This window comes from Enhydra lutris, unplaced genomic scaffold (assembly GCF_002288905.1).
Source record: "Enhydra lutris kenyoni isolate GAN:26980312 unplaced genomic scaffold, ASM228890v2 scaffoldscaffold17, whole genome shotgun sequence".
Taxonomy (NCBI): Eukaryota; Metazoa; Chordata; class Mammalia; order Carnivora; family Mustelidae; genus Enhydra; species Enhydra lutris.
The window spans coordinates 42,296,155-42,321,662 of record NW_019154101.1 but is presented as its reverse complement, the minus strand read 5'-3'; the positions used below and the strand labels follow the sequence as shown (position 1 = coordinate 42,321,662).

General features: G+C 47.8%; 2 protein-coding genes across 2 annotated transcripts in view; both read right to left on the bottom strand.

The window, feature by feature from the left end:
• Positions 1 to 11,762: 11,762 nt before the first annotated feature.
• On the bottom strand, positions 11,763 to 14,670 carry LOC111147484 (NKG2D ligand 2-like). Its single transcript, XM_022503508.1, has 4 exons — positions 14,409 to 14,670; positions 13,043 to 13,306; positions 12,533 to 12,808; positions 11,763 to 11,893 (listed from the first exon to the last, which is right to left on the bottom strand). The coding sequence occupies exons 1-4, from the start codon at positions 14,668 to 14,670 to the stop codon at positions 11,769 to 11,771; spliced, it is 927 nt and encodes a 308-aa protein (XP_022359216.1). The 3' UTR covers positions 11,763 to 11,768.
• A 5,912-nt stretch (positions 14,671 to 20,582) lies between these two features.
• The window catches only part of LOC111147872 (NKG2D ligand 1-like), a 5,588-nt gene continuing 662 nt past the window's right edge, over positions 20,583 to 25,508 (bottom strand). The window contains exons 2-4 of the mRNA XM_022504138.1: positions 23,660 to 23,923; positions 23,151 to 23,426; positions 20,583 to 22,480 (exon numbers count right to left, since the gene is read on the bottom strand). Of these exons, the coding sequence (XP_022359846.1) occupies positions 22,464 to 22,480; positions 23,151 to 23,426; positions 23,660 to 23,774 (408 nt within the window). The 5' untranslated portion in view covers positions 23,775 to 23,923 and the 3' untranslated portion in view covers positions 20,583 to 22,463. The remainder of the gene's footprint in view (positions 22,481 to 23,150; positions 23,427 to 23,659; positions 23,924 to 25,508) is intronic.

The window sequence follows — 25,508 nt, the reverse complement described above, 5'->3', positions numbered from 1 at the left end:
TGACTGAGGAATCTCAACAAAGAGAACATTTTCCATCTTGTCCTTTGGTTGTGCAATATTGGATTCTTCTGTGTAAGGGGACCGTGTCTTTGCAGACAGTATCACCAAAAAGATATTGTTTGAAGCTATAGAACTTCAGGGATATTTTCTGTGTCCTCATTGACTTTTTAAAAATCTTTTTTTAACAATTTTATTAAGTATATTTTACATTCCTTAAAATCAACCCATTAACTTCATTGACTTTTATTTTTTTTTTTAAGATTTTATTTATTTATTTGACAGACAGAGATCACAAGCAGGCAGAGAGGCAGGCAGAGAGAGAGGGAAGCAGACTCCCTGTCGAGCAGAGAGCCCGATGCGGGCCCGATCCCAGGACCCTGAGATCATGACCTGAGCCAAAGGCAGAGGCTTAACCCACTGAGCCACCCAGGTGCCCCCTTCATTGACTTTTAAATGGGATATTTTATAATGTGATTATTTCCCAGGGTGTGGGTGGCTCAGTTGGTGGGGCATCTGCTTTCAGCTCAGGACTTGATCTTAGGGTCCTGGGTAGGATTCCTGCATCTGGTTGCCTGCTTAGCAGGGAATCTCTTTTCCCCTCTGCCCTTCTCCTGCTCTTACTCACGCATTTTTTTTTTCTCTCTCTCTCTCTCAAAAATTAGTAAATTTTTAAAAATCTTTAAAAATATATATATATATATAATGCGATTATTTTCTTCAGCAATTTATTTCCATCAAAATATATTGAGATAATCATATCTCTTATTAAAAAAAATCTGAAATTTGTTTTATATCCCATAAGAATTCATGGAATTTTGTTCTTCCTCCACTGTGTGGTTCTGCTAGATTTCTTGTGCAGACAGAATTTAAGGATGGCTCGGAAATCAACTTTCAGGCCGTCATCTGTCAGTCTCAGACATGATCCTGACACTTCGGAATTTAACAGATATTCTGGGAATGAAGCAGTTGAGACTCTTCCCGATTTCCCTAGGTCCCTTACCTGCAGCACTGACTTTCCTGTCATCCTCCTTCAGTGCACAGTGAATCTTCATGGCAGAAACAGATCTGCTTCTAAAAGGTGATTTATTCCCTCATGAGCAAAGGATCAGTATCCAGAATATATGAAGAGCTCATGCAAGTAAATAATTATAAATCTGTTTCTCCTAAGATCTGTGCAAATGCTTAGAGCAAGTTACAGACAATAAATCAGCCTATGAAATCACCAAACACATCCCAAGTAATCAGGATAACACGAAGAACAACAGGCTTGCTTTATACATGCATCAAACTGACTCAAATTTTAAAGAGAACTATAGCAAGTGGTGGACAGGAAATGGAATAACAAGAATTCTCTTATGGGTTGGTAGGAGTTTAAATGAAATCACTCACTCACCCTATATTTCACCCTATCCAGACGGTGGTTGGTGTGCTCATGGTACTGCATGGCAATCCCAGTGTTAATTCAAGGCTAGAAACACATGAGGACCAAAAAGCAATAGAGATGTAGGATTTTTTACGGCAGTGCTATGTGTCATAGCAAAAAATTAGCCATATGATATCCAACTGAGGCACAATATATACAATGTGTTAGGAGATTTCTGTTTCTCTCTACTTAAGACTAATCTGAACCACTGTCAAAAAATGACACAAAGGTGGGTCAAAACACCAGCTGAACAAAGCTTTCCAATATGTATTGAGAACTTCTGGACAACATACAGTCCCGGCGGACTCCTACATCTAAATCTCTTCACCTACATTTAAAAATTAAACGATTGACCAAAAAGGCAAATCAAACACTCTAACCCTCATTTTCAGCACATGCAGGAAATGGAAAAAGCCCAAGTCCATCAATCTCTTTGACCATATTGTATATTGCTGGAACAACTTGAAGCAGAGTCTGAGGATGAGGAGGCCCTCAGGTACCATGAGACCTTCTAAGAGATGATCCTGTGGTGACCCAGGGGAATGTCCTGGTGTGGGGAAAATACATCCTAAAATGTTGGCATTAGGGGACATCATGAAAACTGGGAGGACATCAGTGTGACAGCTCTGTCATACGGCTCAGGAAGAAAAGTGTTCGGTACAAGATTCCCAACATCTTAAGAAGTTTAGGCTTGTTTCAAAAATTTGTATGGTTCTGAAAAATGGAGACACAAGAAATACATCGGTTTCAGAATTTGATGTAATAAGGTAAATGACTCCAAACAGCTTCTGGTCATTTTTTTAAAGTCAGGTCCTCCCTCTTTGTTTTCTTCTCCCTCTCTGTGCTCCAGCCTTTGCAGCCTCTCCCTCCTGTCCCTCATCAGCATGGTCACCCCAGGCCTTTCTAGAGAGGAGAGCAGCTGAGGACTGGAATTAGGAGATGTGCATCCTTAATCTCTAGAGACCCCGACCCTCACTTTGGTAAAGGAGATGGCAGGGACCTGAGTCAGCTCTTTGGAAATTAGATCACCCTCTAAGCCTTCTGCAGACAGTGTGTTCCCAATGATTTTTCTGCCTGAAACTCATGACTGTTAAGGGATTTCCCACAAAACCTCCCTGGCCCATTTCACCTCCTGAAATCTCTTCCCCTCCAAAACCTTCAGGTTCTCACCATCAGCCTCCAGGCTTTCTGTTCTAGAACCTTCCTTCTGGATCACTCGGGCCAACAGCCTGTGTCCTGTGAAAGCTGGGCACAAATATCACCTGCTGTTAGTCTTCCTCACCCACCTATTTTGGTCAGACTTCTCCAGAAAATGGAACTAGTGTGACATGTAGACGGGCAGAGAGATAATGAGAGCTTTACTCATGTGCCTATGGAGGCCGTCAACTCCACAGCTGCAGTTTTGGCCAGCATCCTGAAGCCCAGGAGACTCAATGGTGCAGAAGGAATCTGAAGGCAGTCTGTGGGAGAATTCCACGTTCTTTGGGAGGTCATTCTTCTTGTTCTTTTCAGGCCTTCCACTGATTTGACAAGGCCAAGCAATGTTCCGAGGTACATTCTCCTTTACTTGAAGGTCGCCAATTTAAATGTCAATTTTATCCAAAATATTCTCCAAGTGGACAGGCAAAATTAACCATTCCACATCCTCAGGCTAAATGAATCATCCTCTCTTCCCTTCTGTGGGGCCTCGCAACTGAGTGCAGAGTAAGAATATCAAACCAGGTACTCACTTCAGCAGCACATATACTAAAACTGAAACAATAGAGAGAAGGTTAGCATAGCCCCTGGGCAAGAATGATGTGTAAATTCATGAAGAGTTCCATATTTTGGGGTCGTTGCTGCCACTTTAGTACTTTGTTCTCCCATTCATCTATTCTTCTCTGGACAGAAGGGGAAGATGGGAAAACTCACCTCAAAAAAAAAAAGAACAAGTACTGACTGCCAGGGATCTAATCAGCATGGACATTAGTAAGATGTCGGAACTAGAATTCAGAATAATGATTATAAAGATACTAGCTGGACTTGAAAAAAGCACAGAAGACACTAGAGAATCCCCCACTGGAGAAATAAAAGAACTAAAATCTAATCAAAGGGGAAGGGAGCAAAAAATAAAATAAGGGAAATCAGAGAGGGAGACAAACCATAAGAGACTCTTAATCATAGGAGACTGAGGGTTGCTGGAGGGGATGGTGGGGAGGGGATGGGGTAACTGGGGAATGGGCATTAGGGAGGGCACGTGATGTAATGAGAATCAGGTATTATACGCCACTGATGAATCCCTAACTTGCAACTGAAACTAATAATACACTATATGTCAATTAATTGAATTTAAATAAAACGTGAAGAAAAAAGAAAATGACATTAAGTATATGTATAATAGGGTGCCTGGGTGGCTCAGTTATTAAGCGGCTGTCTTCAGCTCAGATCATGATCCCAGGGTACTAAGATCTATCCCCAAATCAGGCTGCCTGCTCAGGCGGGAAGCCTGCTTCTCCCTCTCTCACTCCCCCTACTTGTGTTCCCTCTCTCACTGTGTCTCTGTCAAATAAATAAAATATTTAAAAAATATCTATGTATATATATTTTTACGTATGTATACACATATATAGGTATATATAACATATATACATGTATATTTTTAAAATATATTTATATTTCTATTTATATTTTTACATATATTTATTTTTATATATTATATTTTAAAAATATATATGTGTGTATATGTGTGTGTTTATGTATATAAACATATATATAATTTTTTTTAAGATTTTATTTGTTTATTGGACAGAGAGAGATCACAAGTAGGCAGAGAGGCAGGCAGAGAGAGAGAGGAGGAAGCAGGCTCCCCACCAAGGAAAGAGCCCGATATGGGGCTCGATCCCCGGACCCTGGGATCATGACCTGAGCCAAAGGCAGAGGCTTTAACCCTCTGAGCCACCCAGGCGCCCCAAACATATATATAATTTAAAAAAGAAGAATATCTGTTATGTTCTTGCTCCCGAGAAATGGTGCCATAAAGAAGAGTCATATCCTGTCCAGCGGCAGGAGCTTGAGGAAGTGTCTCTGGGGCTCCCCCCTCCCCCCCTCGGTTGCTGTGGTTGGGCTGCTCTTTCTCTCCTCAGTCCTCTACTGAGTTTCCCCTTGCCTGCAGCGGGCAGTGTTCAGACCGGAGACAAAGTATGACGAATTTTTATAGTTTTAATTGGGTGTGCCCTCCAGAGTGTCCAGGGTTTTAACTGGGCGTGCTGGAGTCTACTTGTTAAAGGCACCTGATGCTATTCCCACTAGAGCTGAAGCTTACAGCGCTCGGTGGTCAGTAGACTTGGGGCGTGTGGGGGCTGTGCTGGTTCTAGTGGAGGGCCCCGGCTCTGGTTCTCAGGCGCACTTGCCCTAGGGAAGAAGCACCCGCAGAGCGCAGGGGGTGGGGCGTGGTGTAAGAGGCTCAGGCCTCCACTGTGCTGCCCCCGGAAGTCAGTCCCTGCTGATGGGCAGGGGGGTAGCCCACTTCCTCCTCGGAGAGAGGGAAGGTTGCGCCTGCCGCTGTCTAGGAAGCCCTCACAGAAAGTGAACAATCTCCTCTCATGTGTCCCAGGCAACCCTCAGATCCCTGCCTTCACCCTGTCTGTGTCCAGGCCATCTGCCACCACCCCCCCCCCACTCTACCCGCTCTCCCCCTCAATGCAGTACACCTGTGCTCTATACCAGGCACACTGGCTGTGTTCCAAATCTACAAACTTTAGGAACGTGATGTGGCCAGGACCCCTACTGATCCTTTGGGGGAAGGTCTCCTATGCTGGGACTGATGAAGCTTTCGCCCAGAGAGGAAGCCACACCAAGGCAAAGGAGCTTGGAGATTGGAAAAGTGCAGCCAAAAGCCAGCCTCAAGGTTAGCGGCGGCCCTCAGGAGGTGTCTCTGCCGCTATGCTAAGGGGCTGGGGGCGGGAACACGATGGTGCCCACTGGCTCTTCTGTATCCTCAGAGTCAAGGCCACCTCTCCCAGATGCTCCCTAAGAAGCAAGAACCCTCTTTCCCAGTGCGTCCCAGGGGAACCTCAGATCACACTCTCAGCTCCCAGGCTATCCACAGGACTACTGCTATGCCTGCCAGACTCCACACCAGCCACACTGCAGACTTCTAAAACTCCAGTCTTTGAGTTCTGTTGGTTGTTGTCAAAACTATCATCAACCCATCTCGTTTTCCCAGTCAATGGCTTTGAGGAAGTGTTTGCCTTGTGGGATCCCCCGTGTGCTCCTCTCTCCCTCTGTCTTTCTCTCCATCACTTCTCTCCATGACCAGGGCCCCCTCCCCGCTGCAGCCCCTGCAGTACCCTTCTCCCCCAAATCACAGCTCCGCAACTCCTACTTCCATGATGACATGGCCTCTTTTCTCCCTCTCATTGTGTAGTTTGTTCTGTTCATCCTCAGATCACTGTCTTGGGTGTTCAGAATGATATGATGTTTATCTAGCTGTGTTCAAAGGATGAGGGAAGCTTTGCGTGCTCCTACTACTCTACCACCTTAGCTCTCCTCTCTAATCTCGTTTTATTTAAAGGACTTGAGGTTGTGTCACAAAAGAGAGAAAGAATCCCCGAGGTTCTCTAATGTCATATATTTTTTTAAACAATGAACAGAATCACTGACAAGTATCTCACTTTCACTACCAAAGGAGAAGTTGCGCAATATTCTTTTCATACAAAATTCTTGTTTAAGCAGTTAGAGGGCAAACTGTTGGGATTCCAGCAGTTAGCACCAACAGAAAATAGCATTAATGTTATGAAAGAGTGCAAAGGTGGATTATCATGACCAAGAATGAAGGCAATGAAATGTTCCATCTCCCCCATATCATGGTGATCTAGAGGATTCTTCCTTTGCTCTAGGGATCGAAGCTCCCGTTGGTTAAGGTGAACAGCAGATGGTGGAAAGACCACCCCCCAGGAGGGACAGTGGATGCAGGAGAGCACATCCCAGGGGCTCCTTGTAGCAACCTCAGCCTCTAAAAGACAGACAGGAGCTTGTTCAAGTGGCTGAGGAAATCCTGGGTCAGTCCTACTGCCCCCTAAACCCTTCCCCAGTCACTCCCTGTCTCAAAGACCTGTCCTCACTGATGGCCCAGCATCCCCCCCTCCACAGCTCCCCAACCCCTGGGTCCAGAACCTGAACACACTCTTCCCTCATTAGTACAACAGAGTCAGCTCCAGGCCCCCTACCAAAAAGTGGGGCTCAAGACTAAAACCAGGGTGGGGAGTCTGGATGGCTCAGTCCTTGAGCGTCTGCCTTCTCCTCAGGTCATGATCCCAGGGTCCTGGGATCGAGCCCTGCAACGCATCGGGCTCCCCCCAGTGGGAAGTCTGCTTCTCCCTTTCCCACTCCCCCTGCTTATGTTCCCTCTTTTGCTGTGCCTCTGTCAAATAAATAAATAAAATCTTAAAAAAAAAAAAAAGACTAAAACCAAGAATAAATCATCTGTTCCCTTTAATTAGATCTTGACCCACCCTTTGGATCAGAAGCCATAAAGGAAGGGCTGGGAGCCCTACCCAAAGAAAGGGACCTGAATCCTGGTTTCTGGATCGTTGGGGAGACTTTTAGACACAAATTTGTTTTCCCTTGTCTTCAGCCTTTCCTCATCTTGGTAGCTGAACGCAAGATCTGAGTGTGACTGTCCCTGTCCTGCCACACCCTTTCCTGGTCCAGTCAGGTGACAGCATCCCATTCCAACAGCAACTCAATGCCCCCTCCCTCCTGAGGGACCTCTGCTCAAGCAGGGACAGTTCAGCTGGCTGGGGCTCTGGGCTCTTCAGGAGGCTAGCTGCCAGATGAGATCACCAGGGCTGAGCCAGGATTCCCAGATATCCCAGGGGAGCTCTGGCCTTCAAATCTCATCCTGCAGAGTCTCTCCCATGGGCCCTCTGTCTTACCTGCCACCACCCAAGGAGAGTTGTGTGTTCTGCCTCCTTGAGGGAGAGCTGAGCATGCTACCTGTGGGGGGTCCTGGGCTTTGCCCCATCCCAGGAGCACATGGCTTTTATACCAGTGTTACTGGACCTAGCAACTTGGAGAAGCTCAATGATCATTACATTTTTTTTTATTTGAGAGAGAGAAGGAGAGAATGATGGGGTAGGGGTGAGGGGGGTGCAATGGGGGTGGGGGAGCAGGCTGAACCCTGAGCACTGAGCAGGAGGCAGGCAGAGGCCACGAGGGTAGACTTGCCTCTCAGCATCCCGGGATCCTCACCTGAGCAGAAGGCAGATACTTACTGGACTGAGCCACCCAGGTGCCCCAATAATGGCTTCTAATAAAAAAAATCAGATTTTCTCATACCAGTCAGTAAACAAGATACCAAAATTATTAAGCAACTAATTGACCTGAATTATGTAAAAGTGAAGAGGAATTGGCTTCCAATTTTAGGCTAAATTCGATAAGTAAAAGTTTAATGAAAATTTTAAGCAATGTGACATTAAAGATTTGTCATAATAAAAGATGGTTTGCTTTAAGAAATAGTTCTGGCAGGACTTACTTAACCTTGGAATTATATGAATGTATAAAAAGTTTCCTTTTGAGTTTTCTGGGTAAGATTCAGTTTCCAATCACTGGCTTTTTCCCCTTCATATGCTCTGGTTATATAATACAATATTTCAAGTTATATAATACAGTATTTATTGTATTATATATAAGTTATATAATATATACAATATATATTATAATAATATTATAACAATATAATATAACAAAATAACAATATTTAATAATATATAATATATACAATATACAATATATACAAGTTATATAATACAATATTTCAACTTTCAAGTTGAATTTTTAATATATTAAAGTAATAGATATTTGTGTTTTTAAAAAAAGCAACAAATAGGGGCACCTGGGTGGCTCAGTGGGTTAAGGCCTCTGCCTTCAGCTTGTGTCATGATCTTGGGGTCCTGGGATCGAGCGTGTCAGGCTCACAGCTCAGCAGGAAGCCTGCTTCTCTTCCTCTCTCTCTGCCTGCCTCTCTGCCTACTTGTGATCTCTGTCAAATGAATAAATAAAATCTTTAAAAAAAAAAGAATATACAGTTCAATAATATTAACTATTGTCACTATGTTAAACATTAATCCCCAGAATTTATGAGTCTCATACCTGCAAGTTTGTACCTTTTACCACCTTTGTCCATTCCCATTGTCCTTCCAAGTAGAGTTTTCTTGATTATTTGTGAGATTTTCAATCTTTTCATAGGCTTATTTGCCACGTACTGCAGCTTTGGAGAACCATACTTGTTGCAATGTGTTTGTAGGAGCTCTTTATATATTCTGGATACTCATCCTTTGTCCATGATAAAAAAATTTTTTATTATTACTATTTTTTATTATGTTATGTTAGTCACCATATAGCACATCATTAGTTTTTGATGTAGTGTTCCATGATTCACTGTATGCATATAACACCCAGTGCTCCATGTGATATGTGCCCTCCTTAATACCCACCACCAGGCTTACCCATCCCCCCCACCCTCCCCCTCTAAAACTCTCAGTTTCTCAGAGTCCACAGTCTCTCATGGTTCATCTCCCCCTCTGATTCCTCCCCCTTCCTTCTCCTAATATTCTCCATGTTATTCCTTATGCTCCACAAGTAAGTGAAACCGTATGATAATTGACTTTCTCTGCTTGACTTATTTCGCTCAGCATCATCTCCTCCAGTCCCATCTATGTGATGTAAAAGTTGGGTATTCATCCTTTCTGATGGCTGAGTAATATTCCCTTATTTTTATGGACCACATCTTCTTTATCCATTCGCCTGTTGAAGGGCATCTCGACTTTTAGAAGCAGATCTGTTTCCTTCTTGAAGACTCACTGTGCCTTGAAGGAGGTGAGTTGGAGGGGAGGAATCAGAGGAGAGTCACTACTGGAGATGTCTGGTCCGGGGAAATCCAAATCTCATTGCTTCATTTCCAGAATTTTTTCTGCACCCAGAGTGTCAGGATCATGTTTGACACTTACAGATGACTACTTGAGAGGTGGTTTCAGAGAGACTTAATGCCACTTATTTCCACTGCGTTATAATGTAAATTTCTGAAATAATGTAACCTTTAAAATTTTATTTAAATACTTATTTAAAGGATAAATTAAAGTTTAAAGGATAAACTATCACAAATATAATCTTGTTCTATTTAAAAGATCTGAGTCTCAAAAGAAAGGAGCCCTGAGATTCTCCACTTTCACACAGTATTCTTTCAGCAATGAGCAGCTTGTGATATTGACAAGTGTCTGATTGCCAGTACCAAAGGAGAACTTGGGAAATATTCTCTTTGTTCAGAATTCTTGTTCAGGCAGTTAGAAGGCCAAGTTCAGGAATCCCAACAGTTAGCACCAGAACATCAGTGTTAAGAAAAAGTGCAGAGGTGGATCATCATGACGGAGAATGAAGGCAGGGAAATACTACATCTCCACCATAATCACAATCTCCCGGAGGACTGGAGGATTCTGCTTTCGCCATAGGGATCGAAGGTCCCGTTGGTGGACGTGGACAGCAGGTAGAAGGTCACTCACCAAAAGGGAGAGCAGGTGCAGGAGAGCACATCCTCAGGCCCTTCTTTTAGCAACTTCAGTCTCTAAAAGAGAAACAGGAGCTTGTTCCAGTGGCTGAGGAAATCCTGGGTCAGTTCTCCTGGGCTTCTCCCTCCCTAGTTACTGCCTGGCTCAAAGTCCAGCTCACACTGAGGGTCGAGTATCATCCTACACTCCCCCCACCCCGATCCTGGGCCACCCAAGCCCTGGGTCCAGCAGCCTGACCAAACTCTTCCCTCATTACCACAAAACAGTCAGCCTCAGGCCCTACTCCTGAACATCTAGGCTCAAGACTAAAGCCACCAATAATTCATCTGTTCCCATGACATAGATCCTGGCCCTCCTCTGGTGGGAAGGCCTGAGAGAGTAGCTGGGAGCCCTACCCAGAAAGCGACCTGGATCCTGGTCCCTGTAGCCTTGGGGAAGATTACAGGCAAAGATCCATCTTCCCTTGTCTTCAGCCTCTCCTCATCTTCGTAGCTGAACACAAGGTCTGAGTGTGACTGTCCTTGCCCTGCCACACCCTTTCCTGGTCTGGTCAGGTGAGAGCATCCCATTCCAACAGCAACTCAATGCCCCCTCCTAAGGCACTCTGAGGCACCTCTGCTCAAGGTAGGGGCAGTTCAGCTGGCTGGGGCTCTGGGCTCCATAGGAGGTTAGCTTCCAGGTGAGAGGACCAGGGCTGAGCCAGATACCTCAGGGTACCCTGGAGCTCTGGCCTTCGAATCTCATCGTGGAGAGTCTCCCATGGGCCCTCTGTCTTAGCTGCCACCACCCAAGCTGAGCTGTGTGGGAGCAGAACCCTGCAAGCCAGCCTTTGGTTGGGTGGGCAACAGCCTTCCCACCCCTCTTCTTTGGTTCAGCATGGAGATGCAGCATGGAGAGGTCTCCATCCCTAGGACACATCACATGCAGCCACCAGCTGCTCTCCCCCAAACCAGAGTGTTATCCATGTCCAATGCTCCTACTGTCTGTACACCACCCCCCACTCAGGCGCCTCCCCAGGTGAAAAGCTGGTCTGAGCCAGGCCTGATTTTGCTCAATCCTTTTAGCAAAAACAGGATGTAAAGTTTGGGGTTAGGGGAGGGAGAGCCCTGTGCTTTCCCACCAGCTTTAGCGAGGCGATATCAGAACTCAAGGCTAAGCTTGCCCAGGTAACTACTATCAAGCAATGTAAGAATCCTTTTACAGGTCAACTCAACTGGGCCAAGGGATGCCCCAGTAGCTAGGAAAACATTCTTTCTGGGTCTGTCTAGAGAGTGTTTCTGGAAGAGATGAGCATTTGACTCAGTAGACTGAGTAAGGAAGACTGTCCTCATCGAATCCACAAGGGCCTGAATGGAACAAACAGTGGAGGAAAGGTGACGTTGCTCTCAGTTTGGCTGGGCCATCCTTCTCCTGCCCTCAGCATTCATCATTAGCACTCCTGGACCTAGTTTTGTTCTTTTTGTTCTTTGGACCAGGACCTAGACTTACACCACTGATGCCCTGATTCTCAGGCATTCAGGTTTGTGCTGGAACCCCACCACCAGCTTCCCTGTTTCTCCAACTCGCAGACCCTAGTCATGAGCCAATCCCTTGTAATAATTATCTACCTCAACCTCTACATCAGCAGCTCCTGATGAGTCTCTTTCTTGGGAGAGGCTAATATAGTCCAACACATCTGGTCTCATATTCAGGTGAGAAGGTTCAGGCAATAGGACAAGGGGTTGCTATTCACCTTTCTTTGTGCTCACCTCAGGCCATCTGCCTCTCACTTCTGACTCAGTTCTGCCCACAGTACCTGTTACTCAAAGGACTATGCCTTGAATGACAAGGAGGATTGAGTGCGTGAGGACCACAAGGAAGACAGAAGAGATCAGCCTGATGGCTGCGCCTTTGACCAGAGCTACATGCAGGGTTGTGGCTGGTGCTCCTGAAATGGAAACACAATAGTGAGGACCCTGGTCTGGATCCCCAAACTGGTGGCATAAGTCTTTAGCTGCTGCTGCCCCAGGTAATCCTACAGCCCAGATGTCCTCCTTCTACCATATTTGTGGCAGCCACTGTGACCAATCCTGAGGATGAAAGGGAGGGCGGTTCATGCAGATCATACAGCTAATGGGGGAAGCAAGGCTTTCCATATAGACAGTCACTCCTGCTGTGACAGAAGAGGAGGGGATATGTATGGATGGTGACAGAGACATTTTGTCAGGAGCTGACATTTCACCTGGCATTGAAGGATTTCAAGAAAGAGAGCAGGGGAGACGAAAAACAACAATGAAGCTCAGAAAAGGGAACAGTAAAAAGTAAATCTCTGGAAACGGAATGATGCCTTCAGGTTGGGGCCAGCAAGAAATCCACAGTGGAAGGACCAAAGGTATGTGCAGTAGGGAGAGATGCCAGGACGTGAGACGGGAAAGGAAGGATGCTGGGACATACTAGTGGCCCTTTTACTCCTAAGAACAACTCATCATGTATGCATCACTTACACACACACACACACACCCCATACTGTGGGGCAGGTGGACCTCACCGCAAGAGAACCAGCAGTCCTTCCAGTCTTCTGAGTTACCTGTGGTCTCCTGCGTTTCATCCCAGCGCTCCCACACTTGCTGCAGCCAGCTCTGACAGTCTCCGTTTGAGGTCCTCACAAGCAGCTTGGTCAGCTCTCTGTCACCATCCAACATGTCCTTAACCTGTTGGCCTCCAGAATGATCCACTGTCCACTTTCTCTTCTTCGGGTCAAAGAGGTAGGTTATCGGCTCATTGAAGGAAAACTGCCAGGATTCTCTGGTGTGTCCATCGGCCCCACGCTCACATGTGAGCCTGCCCTGCATGGTGAGAGAACCTGCACCGGCCCCCAGCGGGGGAACAAGTCAGCCTCTGGTCCTGACCAATCCTTTGTCCTACCCACTGTGCACTCCTCAGCTCACTCCCAGCCCTCCTGGTCCTGCTCTGGCCTCCTTGTCTACCCTGGCTGCTGGGCCACATGTGTGCGACCCACTTCGAAGATTTACATGACCACAATAGCTCCCCTGCCCTGCCAAAGTGTTCCCCTTCTACCCTGGGCCTTCAGACTTACCGCTTTTAGTGAAATTCTCTACTTTGATGTCCAGCAGTTTCTTTCTGAGCTCTTCTACCAGGAGTTTCACAGTTTCCTCCTGTTTCTGCCAAAATGCTGTGTCCTTCAGCTTCATCCCCCAAGGACCAATGGGTTTGAACTCCTTGGTCTGACAGTCATAGGAAAGAAACGTTTTGCCATTGATCTGGCCTTGAATCTGACACCATGGTTGTCCAGGCCTGGCCTGAGATGTGATGGAGAAATGGTAGGAAAACGAGAGAGCATCTGCGAAGGGAAAACACATGTGAAGGTTGGGACTGGAAGAAAAAGAGCAGCAGGCACCCCTCAGCCATCCAGGTGACAGCACTAGAATGTGGGCAAGACAGAGCAAGGACTGTCCCTGCACAGCAGCTCTCCCTAGCCTTGGAGGCTGGCGCTCTTCCCTTGTTGGGATAGGATCAGGATGCCTCTGCCTGGCAGGAGGCCACATAGCCCCAGATAGGAACCCACGCCTACCAGGCCAAACCCTGCATCAGTCACTCTACCCAGTCCAGGGCATAGCACAGCCTGGCCATAGCACAGGAGGCCTGCATGTCCGAGGACTGTCAGGATGCAGGCCAGTGTCCTGTAGGAAGATGAAGGGCAGGGAGAGGGCTGCTCCTGAGGAGCTGGGGCAGGGTGGGGGCAGGGTGAGGACAGGCTCCAAAGCCAGACCAGGGAGAGTTCAGGATCATGGGTCGCAGGATTCAGCGAGGCCCTGGAGATGGCGCTAATGTGCTCCAAGGATGGGTCCCGGTAAAGTGAAGACAGGCCTGTCCCGCGAAGCACTGACTAGATTATCAAGAACTTCCCGAGCAGAGAGGAGAGGAAGGGATTCCGAGGCTCAGAGAAGTGCATAAGTAAGAATGATATAGAAATAGGAGCAAAACAAACAGAAGAAACTCCCAAAACAAACAAACCAAAAACCCGCAAAGAGGTCCACAAAATACATCGATGGGGAGCGCTGGAGGGGCGGGGATGGTGACGCACGGAGAAGTTGCGTCAGTGGCAGAGTCGCGCGGTTGTGTGGGGTCCAGGCCCTGCGCGATCGCCCTGTCCTGCACATAACCCAGGGCTCCGGGGCTGGGTACGCACTCACCGAGGGGCAGGTGGGGACTGCGGCCGACCGCAGGCTCCCCGCCGCAGCCTCTCCCCACCTCCTCCCCCGCTCCGCGCGCCCAGAGCCTGGCAGTCCGTGGTGGCCCAGGTCCCCTCTTTTCCGTCCACAGGGCGACAAAGTCCCGGCGGACTCCGCGGAGCGCTAAAGGAGCCCGCGGCGGGGACCCGAGAGGGGCGGGGCGTCGGCGGCCCCAGGCGGCGACAAGGGTCCCAAGGCCCCGGGACTCACCTGTCTCTCCGCCGCCGCGCGTCGCGCCCACGCCCAACCCCGCGGGCGCCGCCGAGATCCCGCGCAGCAGCCGCAGCAGCAGAAACAGGAGCGGCAAGCGCCCAGTGAACTTGGTGGCGGCCGTGGGCTCCATCGCGGCCCCGAGCCGGGGGGAGTCCCAGGTGAGGCGCGGAGTGGCTTCTGAAGGAACCCGCGGGCCGGGAAGCAGAACGTGCTTGCTGCGACCGGGCCGAGGCTTCGCGGGAGGGCACCTGTCTCTCATCCGAGTGGAATTGGACCTCTGTCCGGGAGAAACAGCTCAGTGTCGCCCAACTTTCCCTTCTTACACTTGAGGCAGAGGCGAGACGAGACGAGCGGACGGAGGCGGGAGACGCACAGGAAGCGACGGAGGACCGCGCCCCAGGCAGAGCGCCCCCCCCCCGCTCAGCGGATCTGCTGAGCGAGGTGCCCGCGGACCCGGCGGCAGATTCAAAGGTCCTGGGGCGGCTGGAGCAGCCAGGGCCCGGATCTCCGGAAGGGGGCGGGGCGCGGGAGGGGCGCAGACTGGGAGAGGCCCTCGCCTGCCATCCCCGCGAGGAACATTTTTGACACGTGAAAACCAGGAGACCGATACATGTGCCCATGGGTATGACAAGTTCACTGGTTTTCTTTTGTTCGGGTACCACTAGGTTTCCTTTCCTCCACCTTTTGGAAGAATCAAATTTGGTGAGATATAATTTACAAGCAATCCTCCCCTTCTTTGTGAAGGCACATAGCTTCAAGTTCCTTATCTTTGGAAGTGTAGGAGAAGCATATGGGTATCTGGCCAACTTCTAACGCCCGTTCTCAGGCTCTGGAAGTTAAAGCAGATGAATGCTATTACTCCAGCTACGCATCCTAAGCAAACCGTAAATTCTACAGAGAATCCTATTTCCAAGCACTACTTTCTTCAGGTTTGCGGAAAACAAAACAAAACCAGTGATGTTTTTAAATCAATGACCACACTTTAGCTCTCAGACGAAGTGAGTGTTGGAGCGAGAGTACATCACTTTCTCTCACGATCATTTTCCTATTGTATAAATTGCATAAAATCAGCCACAAATGCTAGACTTAATATAAGTATGATATAAAGTAGCCCATCTCCTTTAGTCATTGGACACACTTAGGTTAATTCTGGGCTTTGAGAACTAAATAGCCACATTGTAAACAATAGCACCTGGAGAAACCGAACTCAGCTGACTTAAACAGATATGACCAGATATGTGTACAGCTCTAACAGAAGTTGATGAACTGTTCTACCTTAAATTTTTATTTACTTGTTTACTCACGGAACACTGATTTATCTACTTTTGGTTTCCTTTTACAGAGGAGCTCAAGATAGCATGTCCTATGTCCATCTGGAAAATTTACTATGAGAAGTCACGTGTTTCTAAAAATTATGAAAAGCATTTATCAATCTGCCAATCCCCTAGGAATGCTAGGATAAGAGACAGTCCCCTACTGTTTACCTCTCAATTTTCACCAGAAATTTAGGTTTTTAAGGGTTGAGCATTCTAGTATAGAAGCTTAGTGAATAATTGTATATAGTTTAAAATACATTTAAAGAACGTACCTAAACCATGTGATTGTAGTAACACATTGCCTGTTGAGGAGAAATCACTAATTTTGTTTTCTTTTTCCTATTTTTTAAAAATTTAAATTCAATTGGATGATATATAATGTATTCCTAGCTACTGAGGCAGAGGTCAGCTATTCAAGTCTCACATAACACATCGTGCTGACTACACTACGTGCCTCCCTCCCCCACAGTGTCCACCACCTAGTTTGTCCATCCCGCTCCCCCCACCAGTAACCCACAGGTTCTTTTCTGTGATTAAGAGTCTCTTATGGTTTGTCTCCCTCTCGGTTTCGTCTTCTTTGATTTTTCCCTCCCTTCTCCCGTGATCCTCTGTTTTGTTTCTTAAATTCCACATCTGAGTAAGACCATATGATACTTGTCTTCTCTGACTGACTTCCTTCGCTTAACAGAATACACTCTAGTTCCAATGCTTGTTGTTGCAAATGTCAAGATTTCGTTTTTCTGATGGTTGAGTATATTACCACATCTTCATTATCCATTCATCTGTCGATGGACATCTGGGCTCTTTCCACAGTTTGGCTATAGTGGACATGCTGCCATAAACACTGGGGTGCATTCCCCTCTTTGGTTCACTACATTTGTATCTTTAGGGTGAATACCCAGTAGTGCGATTGCTGGGTCATAGGGTAGCTCTATTTTCAACTTTTTGAGGAACCTCCACACTCTTTCCAGAGTGGCTGCACCAGCTTGGGCTCCCACCCACAGTGTAGGAGGGCTCCCCTTTCTCCACATCATCACCAACATCTGTCCTTTCCTGACTTGTTAATTTTAGGCATTCTGACTGGTGTGAGGTGGTATCTCATGGTGGTTTTGATTTGTATTTCCTTAAAGCCGAGTGAGGTTGAGCATCTTTGCATGTGTCTATCAGCCATATGGATGTCTTCTCTGGAGACATGTCTGTTCATGTCTTCTGCTCCTTTCTCGATTGGATGGTTTGTTCTTGGCTGTTGAGTCTGATAAGTTTTTTTATAGATTTTGGATACTAGCCTCTTTTCTGTCATTTGCAAAATCTTCTCCCATTCTGTAGTGGTCTTGTGGTTTTGTTGACTGATCTTTTGCTATCCAAAAGCTTTTTATTGGGGTGCCTGGGTGGCCTAGTTAGTTAAGTGTCTGCCTTCTGCTCAGGTAATAATCCAAGGGTCCTGGGATGGAGGTCTGCATGGGACTCCCTGCTCAGCAGGAAGTCTGCTCTTCCCTCTCCCTCTGCCCCTCTCCCCTGCTCATGCTCTCTCTCTCTCTGACATAAATACATAAAATCTTTAAAACAACAACAAGCACCAAGACCTAGAGCTTTTTATCTTGATGACGTCCCAGTAGATCCTATTTGCCTTTGGTTCCCTTGCCTTTGGAGACATGTCTTACAAGAAGTTGCTGTGGACGTGCTCATAGAGGTTGCTGCCTATGTTCTCCTCTAGGATTTTGATGGATTCCTGTCTCACATTTAGGTCTTTCATCCATTTTGAGTCTGTTTGGGGATAGGGTGTTAGAAAATGGCCCAGTTTCATTCCTCTGCGTGTCGCTGTCCAATATTCCCAGCACCATTTGTTGAAGAGACTGCCTTTTTTTTTTTTTTTTTTTTTGCCATAGGATATTCTTTCCTGCTTTGTCAAAGATTAGTTGACCATAGAGTCGAGGGGCCATTTCTGGGCTCTCCATTCTGTTCCATTGATCTATGTGTCTGTTTTGGGGCAGTACCACACTGTGTTGAGGATTATAGCTTGGTCATAGAGCCTGAAGTCCAGAATATTGTGATGACACCAGCTTTGATTTTCTTTGCCAACATTCCTTTGGCTGTTTGGAGTCTTTCCTGGGTTCCATACAAATTGTAGGATTACTTGTTCCAGCTCTGTGAAAAAAAGCTGATAGTACGTTCATAGGGACTGCTTTGAATGTGTAGATTACTCTAGGTAGCATAGACACTAAACAATATTTGTTCTTGCCATCCATGAGCATGGAACGTTTTTCCATTTCTTTGCGTCTTCCTCAGTTTCTCTCGTGAGTGTTCTATAGTTTTCTATAGTTCTATAGTTTGCTTCTTTGGTTAGGCTTTTTCCTACATATCTTAGGGTTTTATGTGCAATTGTAAACAAGATTAACTTTTTGATTTCTCCTTCTTTTGTCTCATTGTTAGTGTACAGAAATGCAACTGATTTCTATGCCTTGATTTTATATCCTGCTGGTTTGCTGAGTTCCTGTATGAGTGCTATCAATTTTGGGGTGGAGTCTGTTTTGGGTTTTCCATACAGAGTATCATGGCATCTGTGAAGAGTAAGAGTTTGACTTTTTCTTTGTTGATTCAGATGCCTTTTCTTTCCTTTTGTTGTCAATTGCTGAGGCGAGGAATTCTAGTACTATGTTGAACAACAGTGGTGAGAGTGGATATCCCTGCCTTGTTCTTGACCTTAGGGGAAAAGCTCTCAGTTTTTGCCCATTGATATGATATTCACTGTGGCCTTTCCATATATGGCTCTTATGGTATTGAGGTATGTTCCCGCTATCCCTACACTGTGAAGAGTTTTCATCAAGAAAGGATGTTGTACCTTGTGAAATGCTTTTTCTGCATCTACTGAGAGGATTGTATGGTTCTTGTCCTCTCTTTTATTGAGGTAGTGTATCACATTGGTTGGCGTGTGCATGTTGGACAACCCCTGTATCCCGGGAGTAACAACCACTTGGTCATGGTGAATAATCCTTCTAATGTGCTATTGGATCCTATTGGCTAATAACTCAACTGTCACACTGATGTCCTCCCAGTTGTCGTGATGTCCCCTAGTGCCAACATTTTAGGATATATTTTCCTCACACCAGGATATTCCCCTGGGTCACCACAGGATCATCTCTTAGAAGGTCGCATGGTACCTGAGGGCCTCCTCATCCTCAGACTGCTTCAAGTTGTTCCAGCAATGTCCTATAAGGTCAAAGAGATTGATGGACTTGGGCTTTTTCCATTTCCTGGATGTGCTGAAGATGAGGGTTAGAGTGTTTGATTTGCCTTTTTCGTTGATTGGTTTAATTTTTAAATGTCGGTGAAGAGATTTAGATGTAGGAGTCCTCCAGGACTGTATGTTGTCCAGAAGTTCTCAATACATATTGGAAAGCTTTGTTCAGCTGGTGTTTTGACCCCCCTCTGTGTCATTCTTTTTGACAGTGGTTCAGATTATTTAGTCTTAAGTAGAGAGAAACAGAAATCTCCTAACACATTGTATATATTGTGCCTCAGTTGGATATCATATGGCTAATTTTTCGCTATGACACAAAGCACTGCAGTAAAAAAAATCCTACATCTCCATTGCCTTTTGGTCCCCATGTGTTTCCAGCCTCGAATTAACACTGGGATTGCCATGCAGTAGGGTGAACACACCAACCACTGTCTGGATAGAAGGAAATATAGGGCGAGTGAGTGATTTCATTATTCTCCTACCAACCCATAAGAGAATTCTTTTTATTCCATTTCCCATCCACCACTTGCTATAGCTCTCTTTAAAATTTTGTCAGTGTGATGCATGTATAAAGCAAGCCTGTGGTTCTTCGTGTTATCTTGACTACTTGGGATGTGTTCAGCGACTTCATAGGCTGATTTACAGTTTGTGACTTGCTCTAAGCATTTGCACAGATCTTAGGAGAGCCAGACTTACAAATATTTATTTGCAGGAGCTCTTTAGGTTCTGGATACCGATCCTTTGCCCATGAGGGACTAAATCACCTTTTAGAAGCAGATCTGTTTCTGCCATAAAGACTCACCATGCTCTGAAGGACGCGAGTCAGTGGGGAGAGATGACAGGAGAGTCAATGCTGTGGTGGGGGATCCGGGAAACTCAGAAAGATTCTCGACTGCTTCATTCCCAGAACATTTGTTTGCATCTGGCCTGTCAGGATCATGTCTGAGACTGACAGGTGACTGCTTGAAAGTGGATTTCTGAGCGATCCTTCAATTCTCTATCTCCCCAACAGATCTAGCAGAATCACCACTTTTATTGACCCCACACGGTGGAGGAAGAGCAAAATTCCACGAGTTCTCTTGGGATATAGAACAAATTCCAGGGGCACCTGTGTGGTTCAGCCAGTTAAGTGTCTGCCTTCAGCTGAGGTCATGATCCCAGGGTCCTGGACTCAATCCTCCTGCTGGGCTCGCAGCTCAGAGGGGACCCTGCTTGTCCATCTCCTTCTGCCCCTCTCCCCTACACATGCTTTCTCTCTCTCCCGCCCTCTTTCTCTCTCAAATAAATAAATAAAAATCTTTTTAATACTAAATAAATAAAAAATAAAAAAATTCCAGGGGTGCCTAGAGCAGCTTAGTCAGTTAAGCAACTGCCTTTAACTCGGGTCAGGATCCCAGGGTTCTGGAATGGAGCCCCACAACTGGCTTCCTGCTCAGCCGGGAGTCTGCTCTTCCTTCTCCCTCTGCCCCTCCCCCAGCTTGTGCTCACTCCCTCTCCCCCCACCTCAAATAAATAATATCTTTGAAAACAAAGAAAAAAATAACTTAAAAAATTCCAAATCAACTACATATTTTTATAGTAGAGATAATATTTATTTAAATATACGTATCTGGGCATAATTTACTGAAGAAAATAATCACACATATGTCATTCTGTTTAAAAGGCAATGAGCTTCTTTCTCAGTACATAGAAAAAAAATCCCTGAGGTTCTATAACTTCGAACAATATCTTCTTGGTGACATTGTCTGCGGGGACATGGTTCTCTTACAGAGAAAAATCCAATATTGCACAATCAAAGGACAAGATGGAAAACGTCCTCTTCATTGAGATTCCTCAGTCAAGTACCTAAACATTTCAGTGCAAGAATTCCATCACTTAGCACCGACAGAAAACGGCATAGAATATGCCAAGGTTAAGTGCTGAATAGGAGAGCCACCAAATGCAAGAAGGGGTATGAGGGGTTCGCGGTCCTGCACCACGTGGTTGGACTGAGGTCTCTGGATTTGTAAACTTGAATATGCTGGTGGTCGCCTAATGATGAACTCATCCAAAGGCAGCTGGCCCAGAGGCAGAGTCGCTGAGCTGGTCCCACTCTCAGAGGTTTCTTGGTGGACTTGGCAGCCTAAGAAAAGAACAGGTGTTTGTCTTCGTGGCAGAGGAAATCCTGGGTCTCCTGTCCTGGGGCTGCCCTTCACCAGCACTCCCCACCCCAGAGCCCTGCCCTTGTCCAGGGACATGCTTTCCCCGCAGCCATGACCCCAGCCCTGGGCCCAGACACCTTTACAAACCTCCTTCCTACTGAACCAAATCACGGAGTCAGCCCCAGACCCTGTTTCCAATGGTCTGGGCTCAGGACCAAAGCGAGTAAGAAACCAACGTGCTCATGTGACTCGTATTCCTATGTTCCCTCTCATGGCAGGTCATAAGGATCTGCTGGGGGATCTGACAGAAGACAGGGGTCTGCACTGGACACCTCTGATCTTGGGGAACACTGTGGGCAAAGGTCCTTCTTTTCCCTTCCCTCCCAGCCTCCCGGCAAGCAGCACAAAGAGCTCTTAGCCTGATGATCCCTTCCCCCATTAATCCATTCTTGGTGCGGCTCAGCTGGGAGCTCACAGGGGAGCTCCATTAGCCCATCTCCCAGGTCAGCCCTGCCCAAAGCAGGGGCTGCTCAGTGGCTCAGGATCTGAGGTCTGCAGGAAGCTAGCTGCCGGGACGGCAGCAGTCTCAGCCAGGATTCCCACTGTTGCACGGAGAACTGGCCTCCTTCTAGTCCTGTCATGCACAGTCTCTACTGGACACTTGCTGCTTTACATGCAAAGACACAAGCCATGTTCTGGGGGACCACGGCACGACTGTCTAGCCCTTTGAGCTGGTCTGCAGAGGCCTTCCCACTCCCACTTCTTGGGATTTGACCCTGGCCCCTTGTCCTTATAACTGCCCGGATGGGGTCCCCTTCTCCTTGAGATGTCGCATGGAGCTGCCATGCTGCTCTCTCTCAAAGGGGAGTACGGCCCATGCTGTGTGTCCCCGCTGTCCCCACACCACCCACCCTGAGCCCAATTTGACTCTCTCCAATGGAGAACCGAGTCAGAGCCAGGCCTGACTTCCCTCAATCCCTTTAGCACTGACAGGCCTTAAGCAGTGGTGTGGACCCCTCCCCTTTCCCAGTGGCCTTAACAGTGAGTGAGGCCATATCAGAGCTCAGAGCGGAGCTTCCCCAAGTTGTTGCCAGCACGTGGTATGAGATCTCATTCACCTGGTCCCACTGCCCTGTGAGAAGGTTCAGAGAGTGGGCAGGGGTGAAGCTGGGAATTCACCGTTCCTTGTGCTCACATCAGGCCATCTGCTCCTCCCTTCCCTCTCAATCTGCTCTCACTACCTGTCCCTCTAATGGTCTCCAACAGGGATGCCAAGTATGACCACACAGCTGAAGAGCAGGGGGAAGATCCAGGTGCCGGGTCTGATGGCCTTGGCCCTGCCCGGGGCCGTGTCTTGTCACGTGGTTGGTGGCACTGAAATGAAAACACAAGGATCAGAGCCCCAGTGGGGACCCCAAACTGGGGGAGGCTTCCTCAGCTCCTGCTGGCCCAGGTCCATCCTACCACGCAGACGGTGCCTATCACTGTCCTTGTGGTAGCTGCTGTGACCAGTGCTCATGCTGGCAAGGAGGGAGGGGATGTTCTCTGTGCCCTAGGGGCTCCTCCAGCCAATAGGGGAAGCAGGGTTTGCAATGTAAGCAGTCACTCCTGCTGTGACACACAGGAGGTGATGCAGGACAAGGATGGTGACAACCACATTCCCGGTAGCACTGAAGGATTTCCAGCAATACACCAGGTGACACGGAAAAGACGATGATTCTCAGAAAAAGGAACATAGGACCATCTCTGGAAACAGACTGATGCTCCCCTGTTTGCGCCAGTAAGAAATCCAAGAAATAGCCAAGCACAAAGGTGCGCGCGCAACCAGGAAGTGATTCCAGGAGGTGAGAAGGGAAAGGAAGGATGCTAGAATATTCCAGTGGCCATTATAATACCAAGAAGAATTCGCCATGGATGGACCAATTTCTCTCTCTCCCTCACACACACACACACACACACACACACACACACACGCACCCCATACTGTGGGGCAGGCGGAGCTCATCTCAGGAGAACCAGCAGTCCATCCAGTCTTCTGAGTTACCTGTGGTCTCCTGCATTTCATCCCAGCGCTCCCACACTTGCTGCAGCCAGCTCTGACAGTCTCCGTTTGAGGTCCTCAAGAGCAGCTTGGTCAGCTCTCTGTCATTGTCCAATGTGCCCTTGAACCGTTGGCCTCCAGGAGGAACCACTGTCCACTTTCTGTTCTTCGGGTCAAAGAGGTGGGTCAACTGCTCATTGAAGCAAAACCGCCAGGATTCTCTGGTGTGTCCATCAGCCCCACGCTCACACATGAGCCTGCCCTGCATGGTGAGAGAACCTGTACCGGCCCCCAGCGGGGGAACAAGTCAGCCTCTGGTCCTGACCAATCCTTTGTCCCACCCACTGTGCACTCCTCAGCTCACTCCCAGCCCTCCTGGTCCTGCTCTGGCCTCCTTGTCTACACTAGCTACTGGCCGCGTGTGTGGGACCCACTTCGAAGTTTTACATGAACACAATAGCTCCCCGGCCCTGCCAAAGTGTTCCCCTTCTACCCTGGGCCTTCAGACTTACCGCTTTTAGTGAAATTCTCTACTTTGATGTCCAGCAGTTTCTTTCTGAGCTCTTCCACCAGGAGTTTCACAGTTTCCTCCTGTTTCTGCCAAAATGCTGTGTCCTTCAGCTTCATCCCCCAAGGACCAATGGGTTTGAACTCCTTGGTCTGACAGTCATAGGAAAGAAACGTTTTGCCATTGATCTGGCCTTGAATCTGACACCATGGCTGTCCAGGCCTGGCCTGAGATGTGATGGAGAAATTGTAGGAAAGGGAGAGAGCATCTGCGAAGGGAAAACACAGGTGGAGGTTGGGGCTGGAAAAAAAAGAGCAGCAGGCACCCCTCTGCCGTCCAGGTGACAGCACTAGAATGTGGGCAAGACAGAGCAAGGACTGTCCCTGCACAGCAGCTCCCCTAGCCTTGGAGGCTGGCGCTCTTCCCTTGTTGGGATAGGATCAGGATGCCTCTGCCTAGTAGGAGACCACATAGCCCCAGATAGGACCCGCATCTACCAGGCTGATACCCAGCATCACTCTGTCTCTACCCACTCCAGGCACAGCCAGGCAGGCTATGGAAAGAAGAGGTCTACATGTCTGAGGGCTGTCAGGATGCAGGCCAGTGTCCTGTAGGAAGATGAGGGGCAGGGAGGGGGCTGCTCCTGAGGAGCTGGGTCAGGGTGGGGGCAGAGTGAGGACAGAATCCAGTCAGAGAAGGGTGAGTTCAGGACCATGCATCACAGGACTCAGCAGGGCCCTGGAGATGCTGATAACCTGCCCTTAGGATGGGTCTTGGAAGCTTGGAAATGGTGGTCCACACTGCACAGACTAGAATAGCAGGCATAACCAAGGCAGATAGAAGGCTCAGAGAAGTGCATATGATAGAACAGATATAGCAAGGAATGCCAAACACGAAACCACATGTCCTGCAACTATGCTCATGGACAGGTCTGTAGGACTCTTTACAAATAAAATTAATAAATACAAAAATAACTTATCCTGGATGCAAGGAAAGAGATGAGTACCAACCTTAAAGCCTCTCTCAGGATGCAAGGATGTGCATGAACCCTATTCGATTTTCACTGAAATGCCAGCCTGGTGCAAAGATTTTCTGTGTCTATTGAATATTGCATAGGTCTCTGTTGTAACCACTCAACGTGCTTTTGTAGCTGGCAAGCAGCCATAGGCAATCCATGGATGAAGGGGCTGCTCCCTGGGCCCCAGGACCCTTAGAATCCACACCACAGAGCCCTGTGGGAAAATGGGCTCTGTGCCCTTTGTGACATCCTGATCTGAGTATCAAGAAGAGAGCCCTAGTGTTCCAGGGAGGCAATGGCACTCACAGGAGGGGAACTCACACCCTGTAAAAGAGGCTGCAGGCACCAGGGACAGAGAGTGAGGGAGGCCTCTGGCAGAGGACATCAGAGCTGTGCACCCTGAGCTGGGAAGTGCTGGTGAAGGAGCGCCTGGCCTCCCACGGAAAGGGGGGTTGGGGTAATCCACTGCCCAAGTGTGCGGGCAAGTCCATCACACTTGGACTGGTTGAAGGCAGTGGGGACAGTGACTCATGCAAGGAGAGCAGGGGAGTAGCTTTGAAGCATGGGATCCTGTGGCAGTTCCCTCCCTGAGAAAGCCCCAGGTCATGCCCAGGTCAGTGCCCCTGGGGGCCTTAGGTTTCGTGCCCCTGGGAGGCTTAGGTTAGGCTGGGCTCAGAGATGAGACTCCAGAGGCTGGAGAGGACCACAGATTTCCCACCGTGCCCTCTCTCCCTCAGCTGTGCTCCCTGGCCCCCAGCGCTTGGCCGAACTTTCTGAGTTTTCTCCCTAGCCCTCAGATTCCTCTTACCCGCCTCGTCCTCCTCCTCCCCACCCC

Bases quoted from the DNA above. Each gene is read 5' to 3' on its own strand.
- LOC111147484 (XM_022503508.1), bottom strand. From the start codon at position 14,670: ATGAGAGACAGGTGCCCTCCCGCGAAGCCTCGGCCCGGTCGCAGCAAG. The intron at 13,307-14,408 runs GTGAGTCCCGGG...TTCCCTTCGCAG, and splicing joins GCGCGGCGGCGGAGAGACAG to ATGCTCTCTCGTTTTCCTAC. The intron at 11,894-12,532 runs GTAACTCAGAAG...TTTCCATTTCAG, and splicing joins TGAAACGCAGGAGACCACAG to GAGCACCAGCCACAACCCTG.